An 18,937-nucleotide genomic window follows, 5' to 3' on the forward strand; every position below is an offset into this window, starting at 1 on the left:
CTTGAGCAAAATTGTTCACAAGAACAGGCTAAAACTTCTATAAGATGTGTTGTTTGCATATCATATTAGATGTTTTGAGTTTCCTTCATTTTTATGGATTTTAGGTCCGTTTTTTTTTTAAACAGAAGTTTAATGTTTGCACAGAAACACTAAAAATGTTAATGTTTTAAATGGAATAATGTTTTTTTGTGATCTATAAATGCGGTTGCAGATATACGGCTTCTCTTTTTAAATCTTTAAGCTTTTATCTGTCTTTTCTTTTTTCTTTCCAGGAAAGTTAAAAAGGCAAAACAGAAAAGTAAGTGAGATATTCTGATGTTACATGTCTGTCCCATTTTTATCACCATAATTATTACCAATTTTGAATATTTAAAGCCAGAGCTGTTCCAGAAAACCCATCTATCCATCAGGAAACAAGTAAAGACAACGTGCTCGTCGTAAAAAGACCAAACACTCATAATTTGTCATTTCTCTGGTTATCAGTTTGTCAAATGACGGTTTTTTCGGCTCCTAATATGTGTGTGTTTATGTAAACCGGATGAAGCCTCAATCATGGATCCGAGCTGTGTATTTCTAACAAAAGCACCACTAATCATCACAATCTGTCGAGAAAAAACATTGCTCTTTAAAACCCGAGTCAAGCAAAACATTGTGTGGGGCTAAAGCAACAGGAAAATATCTTCTGAATGTTCGATTTAACAAGCTATTTTTTCTACAGCACAAACAAATTTGATTATTTGTCGTTTGGTGGCAGGTTCTTAGACTTCTCAATGGTTCTAATTGCACTTTGTACAAAACAAAGAGCAAACATTAAAAGGATTAGCGAGGGGCTCTGAATCGAAGGGCAGAGTTTTTCTGCCAACCAGGCTCTAAAATGCGAAGAAAAAAGGTTTAGATTTCAGGTTTATTTTCAGGGTTTGTTGTGTACGAACAGTATTTCATGTCGTTTAATGGGTCTGATGCTCTGTTCTCTGTTTTTAAAGGTTTCTACAGATTCTGAAAGTTTGGTATTTTTCCTGTTTCGGGCCACATGAGATTTTCTTTTTATATATGCACTCGTGGTTAAAAAAGAACGGACATGTCTGTCAGTTTTAGGTTTTTATGTGTCAAGATGTAATAAATACGCTCTGATCTTTAAATCTAACATTGAGTCTACAACAACACAACAGAGTCCACCACGTCATTATTTATTCAACAGAAAGAGTCCAAAATGATGAAACTGTGTGTTTTTATAGGATTTAAGAAGAAAGTAGCAGCCAGGTGCTGCTGATCAAGTACACTTGATAACACGATCCTCATCAGTGCGAGCAGCTCTGTAAAACCAGATGTTTGGATCAGTTTGCCCCTCTGGAGTGTACAGTGTGCGTGTTAGCACAATGACAGGCTGGAAAGACATCAGCAATGACCTTAGAGAAGCAGCTGTGGATGTCCATCCGTCTGGGAGGGGTTAAAGGTCATTTCCAAACAACTTGGAGTCCATCATTCTACAGAGAGACAGATTATTCAGAAGTGGAAAACATTTAGGACAGCTGCCAATCTTCCAAAGTCACCCCAAGGTCAGACCATGCAATGCCCAGAGAAATGCAAATGCTACAAACCTCAGTTAGCAGGTTAAAGGTTAAAGTTCAAGTCAGGACAAGCAGAAACAGACTGAACAACAAATATGGCTTGTTTTGGGAGGGTTCCCAGGAGAAAAGCTCTTCTTTTTAAACAATATGGCATCTGACTGAACCACAGGACGTCTAGAACAGTGTCCTGTAGACCAAGGTTGACCTGTTGTGTGCTTTGTTCACTAGAGTTACATAATTTTAGATCTCTGTAAAGATCAGGTTGTGTTTATTTTGCCCTGATACATGAAATCGTCTTTTTTTTTTTACCGTGACCGTAAAAGTCAAAGAGCCCTCTTCAGTTTGGAGTGAGAAGACAGAGGAGGAATTGATTACTTACAAGGTTCCACTTTTACCTGGATCGATCTCTTATCTCAGACCCAGTTTCCTTCAGAGCAGGTTCACTTTACAGCGCAAGGTTTTATGGTGATTTCTGACACTGAAAACCTGGATTTCAACCTAAAGTTACCTCACTAAGAAGCAGAAAAGCTCCAGAAGCTTGTGGTCCCGTAATGTTAAAGTGCTGCAGTAAACCTGTGGATATGTTAAAGAAAATAACATTTACAGCAGAAAGTAACGGTCCAAAACGCTGCAGAATAGAATATGCAGCTGTTTTCTCTTCAAAAGGACTTCATTTTGACAGCACCTCCAGCTCTACATAATGTATTTTCTCTCATGAGTGTGTTGTTCAGCCCCAGGGCCGGGTGAAGGAACCAGCAGCGGAGAAACTCCACAGGCGCCACGGAAGAAGCGGGCTCGGGTCGACCCCACTGTGGAGAGTGTAGGTGTCATCCCTGGCCTCCAACTTTCCCTAAATTGTTTAATATTCTTCAGCTCTGTCAGTGTGTAGAAGTCGGAGAGAGATTTTTCTTTTTTCTTTTATAAGCAGCTGTTTGAGTCGAGTAGCAGAATGTGAGCGCAGCAGTGGCTGTGGCAGCCAATTGCAGAAATTACCGTTTTATGTTTTTTAAGAAAGTGGTGTAGATGTACTCACCTTTTCCTCGTTGTTTCCTTTCTCAGTTTGTCTTTGGTTAAATAAAGAAATTATATTATTTGTTGGCATTTCTCAGTTTTAAGCTGAGGTAATGACTAGATGACCATTTCTACTTCTTTAAACGTCCGATTTTAAAATTTAAAAAAAGAGCTGTACCAACGTTTTACAATGACATACACAACTGATCATGTGACTAAACATCTTTTCGTCAAACTATCAAAAGCCCCACTCGACCGTCTTTGCAGAGATGTAAGTGGAATTAGAAAATATTGGATGAGCAGGGTTGAAACCAAAGTATTTTTATGCCTGAAGCTTTTGTAGCGAATGTCCTTAATGTTCCTCATATTCTCCAAGCAGAGCTGTTCCAGGAGTTGGTGTAATTGTGCATGAATTTGATTCGTGTTTTTTGCAGGTTGCTCTTTTTTTAATTCCCTGAGGGATGTGCCTACTAAAATAAATGTTTGTCTCATATTAAACTAAAAATGTAATAATTTGAGGTTGAAAGCTGGTTATAATCAGCAGTTTTCTTGTAATGAGTTTAAATGTTAGAAATTTGACATCATACAAGTACAATTGTTTTCATGTATGCTCTAAAGATACAATGTGTGTGTGTAGGAGGAGATGTTCACCAACCGTGTGGAGGTGAAGGTGAAGATCCCCGAGGAGCTGAAACCCTGGCTGGTGGATGACTGGGACCTCATCACACGACAGAAACAGGTGTTAAAACAACAACATGAAAAAAACAAGGCCATGATTAATCATTTCGAAAACGATCCTCACCTTTACTGCGACAACGCGACTGAAATAAAAACAATAACAGAGAGATGCAATAAGCCGGCTGTGGAAGTGTTCACACCCTGAAACTAAAACGAAGCAACTTTTGATTTCATTACATCCTTCAGGCTTCTCGGGAACCTGCCACCAAATAAAATGACTCTGATCCGTTGTCCCAGCAGGATTTTCTTGACATTTACTTAGTTTCATCCTACAGCAGAAGCTAAGACTCACAGGGAGCTCAAAAAGCATCAAAAGTTTCTGATTGTTTTGTTTTTTACAGGAAAAAAAAATATCCATGCCCAGCTGACTGTCACTAAATGTTTGCGGGGAAAATGTGTTATGATCTGACGAGTCTGAAGTTTATCTGTTTTTTTTTTTTTTTTTTGGCAACAACTCCAAAAGGTTTGTTTGGTGCAGGAACGAGACTTTCAGATTACCAAAACAAACACCGTCCCCCACAGTGAAACATGGTGGTGGCGGCAGCATGCTGTGGGCTTGCTTTTTTCCCTTCAGCTGTAGCTGGGGTTTTAATCCAGGTGGACGGTTTTGGGAACAGTTCCTGTTTGTTTTGGCCCAAGATCTTCAGGTGTCGAGCGAGCTGAAGGGGAATTTTATTTTTCGAAACGATAATGATCCAAATAAACAAAAATAAGTGGCTTCGCCGGAAGGAAAGGAAAGATTTTGGAATGGTCCGACTAGAGTTTAGACCTAAATCTGATAGAGATGTTGTGACCTGAAAGGCTGCTCTTTGCAATCTGACAAATTTTAAGCAGCTGAATGACTGAAGCTGGTGTTAAATCAGAAAAGTATCAGGTTAAGGGTGAGCACACTTACTTAAGTGACTTCTTGTATATTTTCATTTCTAACATCCANCCCCCCCCCCCCCCCCCCAACAGATTTTTTTTCTTCCAGTTGAACCGTACAGCGTACATGTGTCTCAGTAAAGGTGGGAAAAGCTCTGGAATGATTTCTGTCTGATTTCTAGGATTTTAAAGCTAACAAGTTGGATCCAGATGCTGCTGATCAGTTCAGCACTTCGGTCTGAAGAGAGAGGGGGGGTAATCAGTCAGTTTCTAGATCAGAACCAACGTTTCGATTCAAACGAACAGGACGACCCCGAGGACAGAATAATGGCAGCTGCGTTTCACTTTGACACCCGTCAGACCTCCCTTAAAATGCCAGTTTCCGTTCTGCTCTTTCAAATCCAAAATGTCTTGACGTGAAACGGGGCCCGTTTGGAGCCAGTCGTTCTGCTCTATGGAAGATTTTTCAAGTTTGTGGGGGCGGGGAACATTGGAGACAGCCGCCAGTCTTCCCAGGAGTGAACGCTTTCAGTGAGTTCACTCTCAGGTCAGACGGTGCAGTTGCTAAGAAAACCCTAAAAGCTCCACCTCAGACTCCACAGGCCTCAGTTAGCCTGTTAATGTTAAAGGTTTTGACAGCACAGTTGGAGGAAGCCCCAACCAATATGGCTTGAAAAGGTTGCCAGGAAAAAAAATACATCTCTGTAGAAAAAGAACATGGCAGCACAGCTTAGGGTTCGTAAAGCTGCATCTAAGGTTTCTGCATCTAAGTGTTTGTGGTCGGATGAGATGGAAGAACAGCCGCAGCAAATCAGCAGCAACGCTTCACAGCAGCTGTCAAGCTGCCGTGTTGGAGAGAGGATGGTTTGCTGTGCAGCCGTTGAACCTGGACACTTCATCATCTGTCCACGAGCTGATGTTCGGCTGATATCAGGGCATGTTACAGGAAAACGATCCCGACCCGTCAGTCAGAATTACTAAAAGAGAGCTGGGCACAAACTACTCAAACAGCATGGGCAGCACGGCGGATAAGTGGTTTTCTACTGTTGCCTCACAGCGAGGAGGTCCTGGGTCTTTCTGTGTGGAGTTTGCAGGTTTGCGTGGGTTTTCTCCGGTTTCCTCCCTCAGTCATGCTCGTGAGGCTGCCTCCAGGCCTCCCTTGAAAAAGAGATCTGAGATCTCAATGGGATTTACCTGGTGAAAGAAAGGTTAATAAAGAGCAGAAAGATTGGCTGTTTTTGTTCACCGGAGGCTGTATTTACCTAATTTTATCATCTTATTATAGGCAGATTATTTGTATTGTCGACAGGGTGATAAGATCTCATGAACCTCTGGACTCGTTTTAATTGAACTCCAGAAAGTAATCACCAGATCTGCCTCCACAACCGACTCAACTTTCAGAGTCAGCCCAGTTCAGAATGGCTCCCACAGCTTAGCAACAGGGCTATAGCTCAGTGAGCTTTACAGATATCCAGCTACAATTTGGTGTGGTGGTAGCCGAGAATAACCCCACAACACATGCATGGATCGTACATAACGTTATTTTCAAGGTTTGGCGAAAACTGTCGCTTCTCATCGTAAGACGGCGTCTGACGATATGCATTCCTTCAATCGCTAGGCCTTTGATTTTGTCATGTTCCGATAAATAAAACCTGTACATTGAAAGATGCCTTGACATTTACACGTTGGGCTGTCAGTAAAAAGGCGCAGCTACCTGGAAAAAGGTAACGTGCAGAGAGTAATAATAACCTTTCAAGCTTCTGGTTAAGGTCGAGTTTCTGTCGCTTCCAGTTGTTTCATTTGCCCGCCAAGAGGAGTGTGGAGATGGTTTTAGAGGACTATGCAAACTACAAGAAGTCTAAAGGAAACTCCGACAACAAGTAAGACCCACACACACTCACACCCGTGACGTTTTCTGAATGTCAAAGTAAAGAAAGTGTCTGTGTTCTGTCACAATAAAGTTCAGCCTCACCGCATGTGTTCCCCTCATTACGGCACCCGTCACATAATGCGTTTTCCACATTAGTGTCCTCGGCTTCCTTCTGTGGGAACATTTATGGGCGGCTCTATGCTCCTTGGAGCTTTCTGCATAATGTGAGGCTTTTTGTGCACGATAGCTTGCCTCAGTTGTAATTACTCATCATGCAAAAATGGTGTTTTATTCAAAACAGATAATGCAAATAAGGTTCGTCTTTTTAAATGTCCTTTTTTATGTTTTCTAGACCTACTTTTGTTTTGTTTTTTGTTTTTTTTCTGTATTCTGATTTTGGGCACAAAGGCACTGGGGTTGTTTAATTTTCGTGCACAGCTCAGGGGATGTTTAAAGAGCTTCAGCAGAAGCCAGGTTTCAGGTGTGCGTCTGTGCGCTCAGGGAGTACGCCGTGAACGAGGTGGTGGCAGGAATCCGGGAGTACTTCAACGTCATGTTGGGCACGCAGCTGCTTTACAAGTTCGAGAGGCCCCAGTACGCTGAGATCCTGGCCGAGCACCCGGAGCTGCCCGTGTCCCAGGTGTACGGAGCCCCACACCTGCTGCGTCTGTTCGGTGAGGGGCCCCCGCCTAAGACACAAACACACAATAAACAAAGACATCGGTGTTAAACTGAGTGAGTGGATGGATGGTTTCTGGTTGCTTTTTTTCAATTATCAGTTTATATCATTTATTCCTATCAAAGTAAGGGTTTTAGTTTGTTTTGCTTGTTTGTTTTTTTTTAATTACTTTTTCCAGAAACCAAGCAAATATCATAATATTATAATAATAATGCATAATAGTAATTAAAAACAAGTCGTATCTCGTGGAATAAAAGCACATTTTAATATAAAATTAGAAAGCACAAAGAAAATATCGGTCCTTGAAAAGGTTATTGCAGCAGATGTTCTGTAGTTTGTGGATAATTTTTAATGTCCACCTTATTTATTTACAAAATCAGCCTGGAATCTGTATTTTATTTGCATAAAAGGAAAAAGAGATTTTGCTCCGAATCAAACAATCTTTTAACCTGAGAAGAAAAATAAGAATTTGAACAATTTGATTGATTCAAATCTTGATGGAAATTTGTTGAGGTTTTTTTTTTATTATTAAATTAATTTTGTGACATCCAATAGTAAACAGCAAATGGAAACTGAATACTTATAAACAGAAGCAAATATGAATTTGAATGTGTGTTGCAAATGTGAAACTCACTGCTTTTTTTTAATCATGTAACTCCAATTTTGACGACGTTGGGAGATAAGTTGCTGCCATAAAATTCAAAATTGTTATTTTCTTTTTTTTCTTTTGCTAGAAATGATTCAATTTATTAGTTTACACATTGGATAATTTTTCTATTTTCCACTGCAAATAAAGTTTCAGAATTTTCCTTTTGTACATGCAGTAAACTTAAAATAAATATTTTTCTTTTTAAAGTTTTTATCTTTACAACAAATCTCCTGACACATGTAGGCACTGCAGAATGAAGATGTTGAGTATTTAGTAAATATGGTCTGAGCACTAATTGTGGTAACAACAACAGTATTAAATAATAACTGATTTCTTTAAGCGTGTTTTGTTTCGACCAACAGTTCGTATCGGAGCCATGCTGGCCTACACGTTGCTGGACGAGAAGAGCCTGGCCTTGCTGCTCAGTTACCTCCAAGATTTCCTCAAGTAAGCCTCCCGGCAGAGCTCCAGAGACGCCATGTCATGTCCGACTCAGTCTCAGATGACCCGTCTCCTGCACTTCCACATTAGCGCAGCCATGCTTGTCGAAAACACTTTAAAACATAAGCCACAAGATCGATATTTCAGCTCAGGAAGGTGGTTCCCCCCCGCCGTGCTCAAACCCTGTGTGCACGCCACACTTTACTGCAGGCAGAGCCAGTGTTTGGGTGGGGTGGACGGATTGAATGCATATTTAAAATTATTTTCTGGATTATTCATGGCGGATGACTTAAATCATCTCAAAACGTGAAATAAAATGAAAGGCCTCCTTTAGCATTCCACCTCCTTCCAGGCCACTAAGATGGTCTTGTGCTGAGGAATGACAGGAGTTGTTTTAAAAATAAATTCGCGTCCGATCTTGTGTAACAGTTTAATGCTCAGAGTATGTGTTAGGGATGACTCTCAGCGACTGCTCCGCCACATTTTAGACGTTCTTGTGCTGCAGTCAGTCGGCTGAGGTTTGGTTCGCAGGCAGCAGCTCGTTTCTTCGAGCCGTCAGTAACATCCATTTCCACCTCGCTCCACAGTGACAGCCTGCGACCCTCTTTTTTTTTTTTCCCCCTCTTCAGGTACCTGGTAAAGAACTCGGCCACCCTCTTCAGCGCCGGCGACTACGAGGTGGCACCCCCCGAGTACCACCGCAAAGCCGTGTGAGAGCTCTGAGCAGCGGGACACGAGACAAAAAACAAAAAACAAGCACTTCTACACTTTGGAGTGCAGACTGTGATGGACTTTTTCACTCGAGCCGATGGGTTAGGGGCTTGTCGTGGTTAAGAGATCAAAAGAAAAGGCATTCTCTACCTTTTCAATTTTATATCACTTTGTTTGAAAGGACAAAAAGAAAAGTTTCTCAAGCAGCTTTTATGGTGTTTGTTTTTGTGTTCCAGCTGAGGTGCTTGTTACTGTTGCATGTGTGTAATTATTAATGTTTCTTCTACCACACGAGGTGCAATTTAACGCTGGACCACACGGTTAGCAGCCACTTATTAGAAGCTTTTTGTATCTTGTGCATTTGTATCAATTTGTATAAAAAAAAAAGGATGATAAAGGAAAAACAGTTCCGTACGTTTCTACGCATCTTTTTATTGTGTTCTCTTGTTAATATCTTGTAAATGGTTCGTTCCTCGAAGACGCACATTGCTCAATGTCCCTGACAGACTGACGAAGGCGAGCGCGGCGGCGCTACGCAGCCTCGGAGCGCGGCGGACACCAAGACGGACGCTGCGAGCCGGGCTTTGAGTTTTGGCTGACAAGACGCTGAGCGATGGCTTTCATCTTTCACGCACATGTGAGTTCATAAAAACAACCTATAAAAAAATGTGCCGTGTGTAAAGGTCGTCCGTTCGAGTTTCAGTATTTATGTTGAAAATGTGCAACGATGAAAACTTCAGCAACAATAAACACTGAACTTATTGTCAACTTGTCTTCTGATTTATTTAGGGCTGTCACAGCACATAACCCACTGCCTGAATACTGTGTATATATATATATATATGCCATGATAAGTATGAATCGGTGATTATGAATGAATTATTAAACTGTCAGCAAGAGAAGCTTGCTTCCAAACTGTTCCCACCCGTCTCAGCTGCAGTCAGAAAGCTAAAATAAACAACCAGAACCGAAGGGATGAATGGTTCCTCGGGCAACGCTTTATAGTTCTGCACATTTGGCTTGTTTATTTTACCAGAAAATGTCCTTAAACCCACAAAACGCGAGGGATAAAATATGAAGTACAGTGCCGTATGGAATAATTTCAAATTCCTGCTGACTTTAAGGAGGATTCTGTCTTATCAGAGGTGAAAGTTGTATTAGGATCATTTGCTTAGGTGAATTTAACCCTTGTGTTTCTATAAATGTAGATTATTGTGTTCAGTTATTTTACATAATACTGCTGGATAAAGATAAGGATCTAAAATGTCCGTCCATCCATCCATCTTCTACCACTTATCTGTGGTCAGGTTGGAGGCAGCAGGTCCAGGATGGAAACCCAGAAATCCCTCTCCCCAGTGACTCTCTCCAGCTCCTCCTGGGGGATCCCAAGGTGTTCCCAGACCAGAGAGGATACATGATCCCTCCAGGGAGTTCTGGGTCTGCCTCAAGGTCTCTTCTTAATGCAACTTGACCAGAAAACTTCCCGAGGGAGGCGTCCTAATCAGGTACCTGAACCACCTCAACTGGCTCCGACCTCCCCCCGGATGATGGAGCTTTTTCCTTTTCAGGGGTCAAAATATCTCTAATTGCTCAACAGAGTTGTGCATTAAGCTTTTAGCACGTATGGCGAGTTTATGACCAACTACAGGGAGAGTTTACTGAAGGATGCAGAGCAGGGGTTTGCAACTCTGTGTGTCCAGAACAGCAGAAGGGCTGGTCCGGCTGAGGTAAAGTGATGATTGGAGGTTCTGGTTTGAGACGAGACACACCACAGAGCTCTGACGTGAAAAGTTGCTGTGTGCCTCCTGGTTCCTGAGCAACATTTTGATCTGCTCCACCTGCAGCTTCAGCACAGAAACAGGCGCCACAGTGAGGGACTTTCCGGCCCCGCTCCACCTTGTCAGGTGCAGAAGCTGCAAACAAACAGTCGTGCCGATAATTTACGGTCCATGTGTGAGCAGCTTCTTTTTAATGATGAAAATGACGGAGCATCGCCCAGACGTCCTCTCACTGACGTACACGTTTATTTGGACCAGAGATCAGAACCTGATCCCAAACAAGGAATGATGTCGGAGCAGCACGGAGCGCTGGATTAGGTGGAGAGGAAATTATCTAATCTTTATCTATCACAAACCCATGTACGTTTGGGAAGAAAATCAAGAAATCTACATATTAAAAAAGATCCAAATATAAAAAATTTAAAAACAAATCCAAAAGAAAAAACAAAAACAGGAGGGGGTTTCACTGTAACCTCCATCCTGTCATTAAAGGTACGCTCCCAAATCTAAGATCGTTCCATTAAAGCCCACGGTTACAAACAAATAGCAAATAAAAGCACAGCAAGAACAATAAAACACAACATGAGCCTCACAGCCTGAGGGTAGGAGCTGCAGCCGAGCCTGGCTGTGTGTTGGAGCTCTCAGGCTGCGCGGCCTGAGGGGAGGAAGGAGAACAGCTCACGGGCAGGGTGACGTTTCCTGCTCTGGTCCTGCATCTGCTGATGATGAATGTCCTTTAAAGGAGGAAGTATGCTTTTTAAGAGTCTGAGGGTGGCCTGCTTCAGCCTCATTAAATACAGGTGCTGCGCTGGTGATGAGGGACAGAAAGACTCGTAGGGACCAGGCTGCAAACGATGTGCAGCAGGTTAGGCTTGTTAAAGATAGAAACGGTAACGTTCTAACAAGAGAAGAGAGTGTGACGAGAAGGAGTACTTTGAGGAGCTGATGAATGAAGAGAATGAAAGGGAAAGAATAGGAAAGGTCATAGAAAGTGTGGACCAGGAAGTGGAAAAGATCAGTGAGGATGAAGAAGAGGAAGGCAGCTGGACCTGATGACGTACAAGTGGAGGTATGGAAATGTCTAGGAGAGATGAAGGTGAGGTTTTTGACTTGCTTGTTCAATGGCACTTTAGAGAGTGAGAAAATGCCTGAGGAATGGAGGAGAAGTGTGTTGGTGCCGATGTTTAAAAACAAGGGTGATGTACAGAGTTGTAGCAATTACAGGGGATGACGAGCCACATGATGAAGATCTGGGAGAGAGATGTGGAAGCTAGACTTAGACAAGAGGTGACGTACCGGAGGTTAACGCTCCCACTTGCAGGATTGCCCCGGTTACCCCGGCGGAGTGAAGACGCCTCACAGCTCAGATCCGGTACTGTGGCTCTTGGGGAGATCCGCCGCTACCAGAAGTCCACCAAGCCACTCATCTGGAAGCTGTCCTTCCAGCGCCTGGTCCGGGAGATCACCCAGGACTTCAAGACCTGTGCTTCTAGAGCTCAGCCTTCATGGCTCCACAGGAGGCCATCAGCATCTATAACAACTCTTTAACAAAACCAGGATGGTGAGCTACAACAACATTTAATTTCCCTTTGGGATTAATAAAGTATTTTTTTTAAATTGAATATACATGATTTAAAAATGTAATGCATACAGTTAATAATTGCAGACATCCTTTGGTTTTGTGTATTTTTTATGGCAAAATAGGGCCCCCAAAACTTATTCCGCTCAGGGCCCCCAGATGTCTAGGGCCGGCCCTGCAGACTTCGGTTCCTTTGGCGTTGCATTCGGGTGCACACATGGCCACCCTGTGTTTGTGCGAGACCCGCACTCCTTGTTTGGACCCAGAGAAGCAGAAAAGAGCCTCTGGACGGTCGGTACAAAGTCAGTAATTCACCGTGCCGGCCGCTCGTATCGGAGCCCCTGAGCTTCCAGTTCAGAAGAGCACCGGTCTCCATGGCATCGTCTCCGGGGCAACGCCGTCGCCATGGAAACGCGGACAAAGGAAGAGGGCCGCGTTCAAGTGCTCAAAGCTATTAGTTAAATATTTTCCTCAAAGTAAGCACAAGGTAAATTTAAATGTAAATTTGATGCTGCACGTGCATTTAAAATCTAAGCTTTGCTGTCAAAATAAATTGGGAAAACCACACAGCACTTGCTGATCATCCAGATTAGCTGTGAGCATGCAGTCCCAGCTGACATGCTTTAAATTTCTGCCAAGTTTTCTTTTTGTCATAATCTAGTAAAAATGTCAACTTTATTTACTTCTTTTAAATTGTGTGAAGAGCTGGGCGTCCTCGACAGCCACAAGGGAGCAACATTTCACAACCTTTTTTTTTGCAAATTAATTCCTTCAAAGATCTTAAACTTCTTGTCTCAGTTTCCTGCTTCATTTTATCTTTTTTTATATAGACAAAAAATGTAGCAGTAAAACAATCATTCTGCTTGAGTGAGGTAAACCTACGAAGAATGATAACTATTTTACACAGCAGCGATAAAACATTCTTCCAAATATTTGACTTTACTCTGGATAAGGATGTGATTTAGTACATTGAGCAACTAGTCTCAAAGAAAGGTTTGTTTTTCTTACAATCCTTTTTTGCCTTTGGTTCTTTGTGGATTCTTTTGGATTAGGGATTTTATTGTGAAGGGCTAGTACACAAAAACTACAGTTTTGGTGACACGATAATTAGGTGTTAATGTAAAACCATGTACTGTAGTTTTCATGTAACTGGTTGATTAAATCAAAGTATTTGTCAGTGTTTTTTGTTCCCGGTTGTTCTGTCGCCACGGTAGTTCCTGTTCTCAGGTAAACCTGCCTTTTCCTTGCTCTGCTCCGTTCCAACATTTCCCAGAGGGACTTTTATTTTTTTATTTTTTTTCTTACAAGGAAATCCCGCCCCTTCCCGGCATCCCATTGGATGAAACCTCAACCTACCGCGCATGCTCCGTTTCGATTGGCTCGAAGAGCCTGCCAATCACAGCGTGCCCAGAGTTTTTGCGGTTAAGCGTCAGGTGAAACTCAGGCTGCTGGGACAAGAGACGAGATTAAAAAAAAACAACAACTTAACTTTATTGGGACTTTTCGGGGAAGTGCGAGTTCCGTGTGTGAGCCTCTGCGGCGGGGGGTACTTTTGAACGTCAACCAGCGACACTTCGCGAAGATGAAGAGCCTCAAGTATCGACTGAAAAAGCACGAAGTCACCATCACAGTAAGTTGATAACTGCTCCTCGCCTAGTTTTGCTAATGCCCCCCGGCTGAAGAACGATGACCACATCTAGTCGAGGTGTGTTTTCATTCACGGGGGTAGGTGGGTGTTGGTTATTATTCGTATAATTCCCACCCTGACTGCCACACCACGTTCCCACGGTGGCCGTGGTTAAAAACACCTGCAGCTCCGGGCGCCGAAACCCCTGTCTTTATTTATGCACGGACTCGGGTTCGGGTGTTTCGGAACTAATTGTTCAGCACTGAGCTCCGCTGTTGTTCCCAAACAAAGATTAAATCAGTACTGCGAAGTGTCTTTTCTCTGGCTCTTATCACCTCACATACAGAGGTCTCTATGTGGGTTATCTATAACCTCCTGAATCGATCAGGTTTTGGCCTTTACGCACCAACAACAAGTTAAAACTACTTTAGTGGCCACAGTGAACATTATGATTGCGTTTTCAGGCCCTTGACCTGTTGAAATGTCCTGTTATATTACAGTTTTGCGTTTGTTAGTGTTCATATAACCAAGGAGAAGTTAAACATTATGATATAAGATCTTTTAACTTGAGTAAAATGACACCTGCATTGGTTATAAGTGCGTTTTACTTTTGTTAATATAAAAAGTTGCAGTTCCAGCATCCATTTAGTGTCTTAAAATGCCCTATTCATGCTATTTAAACACACTGATCGTTTATACGATGAAAAGAAGTCCACTTTATTCTGAAATAGTAACAATGATTAGACCTCTACATGGATTAAAATATGTCAGAGAGGTTTCCCGATCCATTATCTGCCAGCTCAAGATTTGATCTTCTTTGCCACAAACCTAATCCACGAATAAACCGAACACCAACACCTGGCTCTTACACCGTCGTGTTGTCTAAAAGCATGCCTGGAACAAAATATAGGAGATTTTTTTTTTTTTGGAAACACAAAATCTTGACATCTCCGAGGAATTCGTAGCAATGATCCGTCAGGATTCCTTGACGCCAGGGATGCACATAAGTCCTTCCAGGAATGTTAGTCTCCTTGGGTACAGCATGTGTGTTTTTGTACGCTTAATTCAATTTTGTAAAGAGTTAATGTGATGTAATGTGTTAGTGTGAAATAGTGCTACTTATAAAGCGCCATAGAAGACAGATTTATTTCTTTCACAGCCCACCTGTGGCCTTGAGACATCATTTATTCAAAAGTAATTACAATTTAAATTGAATGGTAAATGGGATGTACTTATATAGCACCTTTCTATGCACTCAAAGCGCTTTATGACACAACCTGTGCCCTCATTTCCCCATCCACACACACACACACATTCATACAGCTCTGAGTCTCTGCAAAGCTAATCTGAATAAGTTCTGCACAGTTCGGCATGAAGCGGGTGTTTTGGCACCGTGTTGTTTTCACCTCCCAGTAATTACCATGAGAAAGGCTCGAAGCCCTAATGTGTAGTAAAACTGTCAGCTCCCCCCCTCTCCTCCCCGTTTTCGAGTGAAAAGAAGCCTTTTCAGGATTGAAACGGTATTTTATCCGCGGCGATGTTTTTTTCCCCCCCACTTTCTTAGTGACGTCCCTCCGTAAAGCAGAGGAAAGCGGTCTTTTTTCTGGTGACCTCTGAGAAAGTTCGAGGTGCGCTGAAGGCCGGGTGTGACTTTTCTGCTCAGGTTCTACGTGATGGTCTCATAACGTAGCGTTCCCCTGAGAAGACATGTGCCTGAAGGACAGCGGCACACAGACAGAACTGGAAGCACTTTCGAGTGAGAATGCTGAACGTTCTTTAAACCCAATGTGCTGTCAGAGGTAAAACCGCAGCTGTCTTGCGTTGCATAGTGAGTCATGACACTTGGACTTGAACCCGTTGATGCTCATGAAGCATCCATCAATCATCAAGGCGTTCGGTGACAGTGACCGAGGCTTATTGAGAACTGCTTGCATAAATTTCTTTTGTAGTTGCTCAGGATCTCCAGCGTCCTTGTAAGGCGAGGAGATATTTAGGAAAAGGAAAGAGTTTTTCAACTAGGAGTGGTGAGAGGGAATTGAAAACGAAACCTGCTTTTAGTACGTGAACGAGCTGTCGGCGAGTTCATGAGACAGGTCTGGGATCTGGCTGTAAAGACGAGTAGCTTCCGGCTGATCAAGGAAGCGCAGAGCGAGCCGCCTGCGAGCCACGAAGGTGTGAGCGTTCATTAATGGAGCTGGCATCATGGAGTCGAGGAATTGCGTGTGGGACATGTCCGCCAGGTCACACAGACCGCCTGTCGTCTCCACGTCACACCGCAGAGCCCAGCTCTCTCCCTTCTCACGTGTCGGCCGTGACGGCTTCTTGCTCGGTGGCGCAGAAGCGTGTCAGCGCCGGGTTGACTTCCACCCTCCATGTTGTCTCGCCTCATCTCAGTCCCAGCTTGAAGTGTTTTGTGAACGGAGCTTGTTTTGTTGCCAAACCTCCCCCTAAAACCTTAACTGCCTCCACCTATATTACCCCATCATCACTTCTGTCTCTTTTTTTAAATAAATAATTTATTAACTTACCAGATTTAATAACTAATGTACCGAAAGTGAAAACCCTACGTGTCCTGTTCAGACCATAACCATGACCTTGTCTTCGGGACACTGGCTTGTTTTACTGTGCTCTTTAATATTTCTCAGTAATAGTTTCCCAGTGAGGTAGGATGTAGCCAAGGAATGCCAACTATGCCGTTTAAAAATGTTTTAAGGAAGTTAAATAAAAAGTCTGAAAACATAATCTCAGCTAAGAGGCTGGACGAGGGTTTCTGCTCCGACTCCAGTTTCTGTTTTTCTTCTGTGCAGACGAGGCTTTTTCGTGAGCGTTGCGTTGAATAACTGAAAAGAAAAAGAAAAAAAAAAAAAAAAAAAAAGGCAAGCCTATAAAACGCGACTGGAGACGTTTGTTGCTTTCAGTACTGTTGGGTATTTTCATGATTAATGACACAATTATTAAAAAGTTTCCTGTTTGTTTTACACAGCCCAGAGTGGGGATCTTGATTTGCTGGATCAAAGTAGTAAAATGTGGACGTTATGGAAACTGGAACCAGAAAATGAACAAAACCCAAAAGAAAGTTAAGAATAAACCATATCTTAGATTCAGGCGGTGCGTTCAGAAACACTCAGGAATTAAAACAAAGCCTGCTTCTCAGCCGTTGTCTCTCCTTCACTGTCAAAACAAATCCTAAAACTCAGCATAAAAAAAAAGATAAACGTGTAAGAATGTATTTGGACCGATTAGGATCTGGGTCTGGTTGGAGTGACATTCCTCAAACGCCTTGCCCTTGCTCGGATGCGGCGAGGTTTCCCATGCACACCTAGATCATTCGTAGGCAGGTTGCCCAGATGTCTTTGGCAGCCACTTCACATATTTGTGTTGCAGTTTTTTATTTTTTATTTTTCCCCTCCTTCACAATGATAGCGCCCTCATTTTAATGACTCAGCTGCTCTCTCCCACTAAGTGAAAACATGATGAGAGACAACTTGTTTTATTATCACTTTTAGCATCTTTATAGACCCTTTTAAAAGACCTCTTACTTCACTAAAACATAAAGGCACTTTTATAAAAACAAACACAAACTTTCTTTAAATTACAGCCTTTTTTAATGCTCCATCTTACTGCAGGCAAAAAGAAGGACGACTCTTGGAGTTTCGCTGTCAATATGAGAATATGTACCGCACTGCTAAGTATTACCATATTTTATGGACTATAAGGCGCACTTAAAAGCCTTAATTTTCTCAAAAAAACAAATAATCCAGAGCAACTTATATATGTAAGAAGTCGTAATGTTTTAGTATGACTTTGGTTAAACTACAAAGCTGCACCGTTTGCAGCATTAAGGCTCAGTTATAGTCGCGTAGGGCTCCACGCACAGCGTGCGGACCTGAGCGAGCATTTGAGGCGTTTATACTTGACACTTACATTGGTGCAGTTTTCTCCGAAAAGACAGTTTTGTTTCGCTTAATGCGCCTTATAGTCTGGTGCACTTTATATATGACAAAAGTTCAAAAATAAACCATTCATTCATTCATTCATTCATTGTCTCATAATCCAGTGCGCCCTATAGTGCAGGAAACACGGTAGGCTACAGGTAGGGGAAAATAGTTTGATTGAGGTAACAATGGTGAGGAATTCACCTGCGGTTTGCTCAGGAACTAAGGGACGTCGTTGAGGAAGTAAAGAGGACGAGAGCGAGCCCAACGGCTGGCGAGGACCTGACCGCGAGAGAGAGAGAGAGGAGAAAAATGAACAGACTGGATTTCCTGGTTTGCTTTGAAATCAGTCCACATACCGTTTATTGTCACAGCGAATGTCTGCATCCTCACCTTGTTTCCTGTGAACAGGAAAGCCGAAGGCACCTGACGCAGTCCGGTGCACGGATGAGTCGGCTCATTCGTCAGTCTTCTACCAACCTAAGGAAACAAAGCACCTGGATTTACTAAGGCTTTTTGAAGTATTTTTGTTATTCTTCTCACACGAAAGCTATCAGAAGTGTCAATTGCGTTATTCTAGTTGGAGTTTAACTTTGTCGGATGTGCTTCATCAAGTCCTTGTGGACTTTTGATAGCGTGCACGTGGTGGTGGAAAAGCACATAGAGTTTTATTTTGATTAAAAAAAGGCGACTGGACTTCATATCTCGTTCGTTCCAGAGGTTTTGCTTCTCGTCATCGAGCTTTAAGTCTGCCTGTAAGGCTTCTTATCGCAACGGAGTTCGACTGAAGGGAGCGAACGCTTCCTCACACTTTGAGTTGCAGTTTATTAATAAATTTACCTCGTCCAGAACAAATAACAAGATCACCACCTGAGTGCCGCCATTCACCCTGCAGCAGGAGGCCGCATCACGTTACATTTGGGACAGGAGTATGTCGTAGAGAAAAGAAGGTTACAGAATAACCCCGGTGAATCACGAGTCAGGGGGCTGAGCAGGAAGTGTTCGACGCCACGCCCCATCAGCAGTTTTGATTTTTGTGTTAATGATCAATGACACGTTGGAGGGTTTGTGGCGGGAGAAAAAACGGGCGCACTTATCTCATGCAGTGTCTTGATAGGCACTGATTAAACAATGAAACAAGCGCTCCAAATTCCTCCTTTTCCCTGATGTTTGTCGTTTTTGTGGTGCGCGGAGCACCACAAAAACGACAAACATCAAAATGCAGTTCTCACTTTGCATAAACGTTCATTCCAGTTTTATCTCTGCAGATTGCTCCATTTCTTTCCACTATGAAACAAGAAATCTGAATATTCTGGAAGCAGCTCTATTGTTTTTCAAAATCAATTCGAGTTGTATCGATTTAAAATAACTTATAATATGCCTTTATCACAACCAATCTTCAGATTTTAAGTTTACAAGCACTAAATATGTGTAAATTAAAAATTTTCTGCTCTCCTTAAATGACCCAAGCTGACCTCCGCAGCATA

The 18,937-nt window shown here is 42.5% G+C and overlaps 2 protein-coding genes across 2 annotated transcripts in view; both read left to right on the plus strand.

Moving 5' to 3' along the window:
- Positions 1-9,299, plus strand: part of LOC108237916 (mortality factor 4-like protein 1) — a 13,349-nt gene extending 4,050 nt beyond the window's left edge. The window contains exons 6-12 of the mRNA XM_017419651.3: positions 273-298; positions 2,300-2,388; positions 3,217-3,318; positions 5,973-6,061; positions 6,553-6,725; positions 7,742-7,826; positions 8,450-9,299. Of these exons, the coding sequence (XP_017275140.1) occupies positions 273-298; positions 2,300-2,388; positions 3,217-3,318; positions 5,973-6,061; positions 6,553-6,725; positions 7,742-7,826; positions 8,450-8,534 (649 nt within the window). The 3' untranslated portion in view covers positions 8,535-9,299. The remainder of the gene's footprint in view (positions 1-272; positions 299-2,299; positions 2,389-3,216; positions 3,319-5,972; positions 6,062-6,552; positions 6,726-7,741; positions 7,827-8,449) is intronic.
- Positions 9,300-13,291: 3,992 nt separating this feature from the next.
- uacab (uveal autoantigen with coiled-coil domains and ankyrin repeats b) overlaps positions 13,292-18,937 on the plus strand; it is a 35,540-nt gene continuing 29,894 nt past the window's right edge. Inside the window, exon 1 of the mRNA XM_017419625.3 lies at positions 13,292-13,518. Coding sequence (XP_017275114.1) covers positions 13,471-13,518 — 48 coding nt within the window. The 5' untranslated portion in view covers positions 13,292-13,470. The remainder of the gene's footprint in view (positions 13,519-18,937) is intronic.

The sequence above is a fragment of the Kryptolebias marmoratus genome, linkage group LG15 (genome assembly GCF_001649575.2).
Source record: "Kryptolebias marmoratus isolate JLee-2015 linkage group LG15, ASM164957v2, whole genome shotgun sequence".
Lineage (NCBI taxonomy): Eukaryota > Metazoa > Chordata > Actinopteri > Cyprinodontiformes > Rivulidae > Kryptolebias > Kryptolebias marmoratus.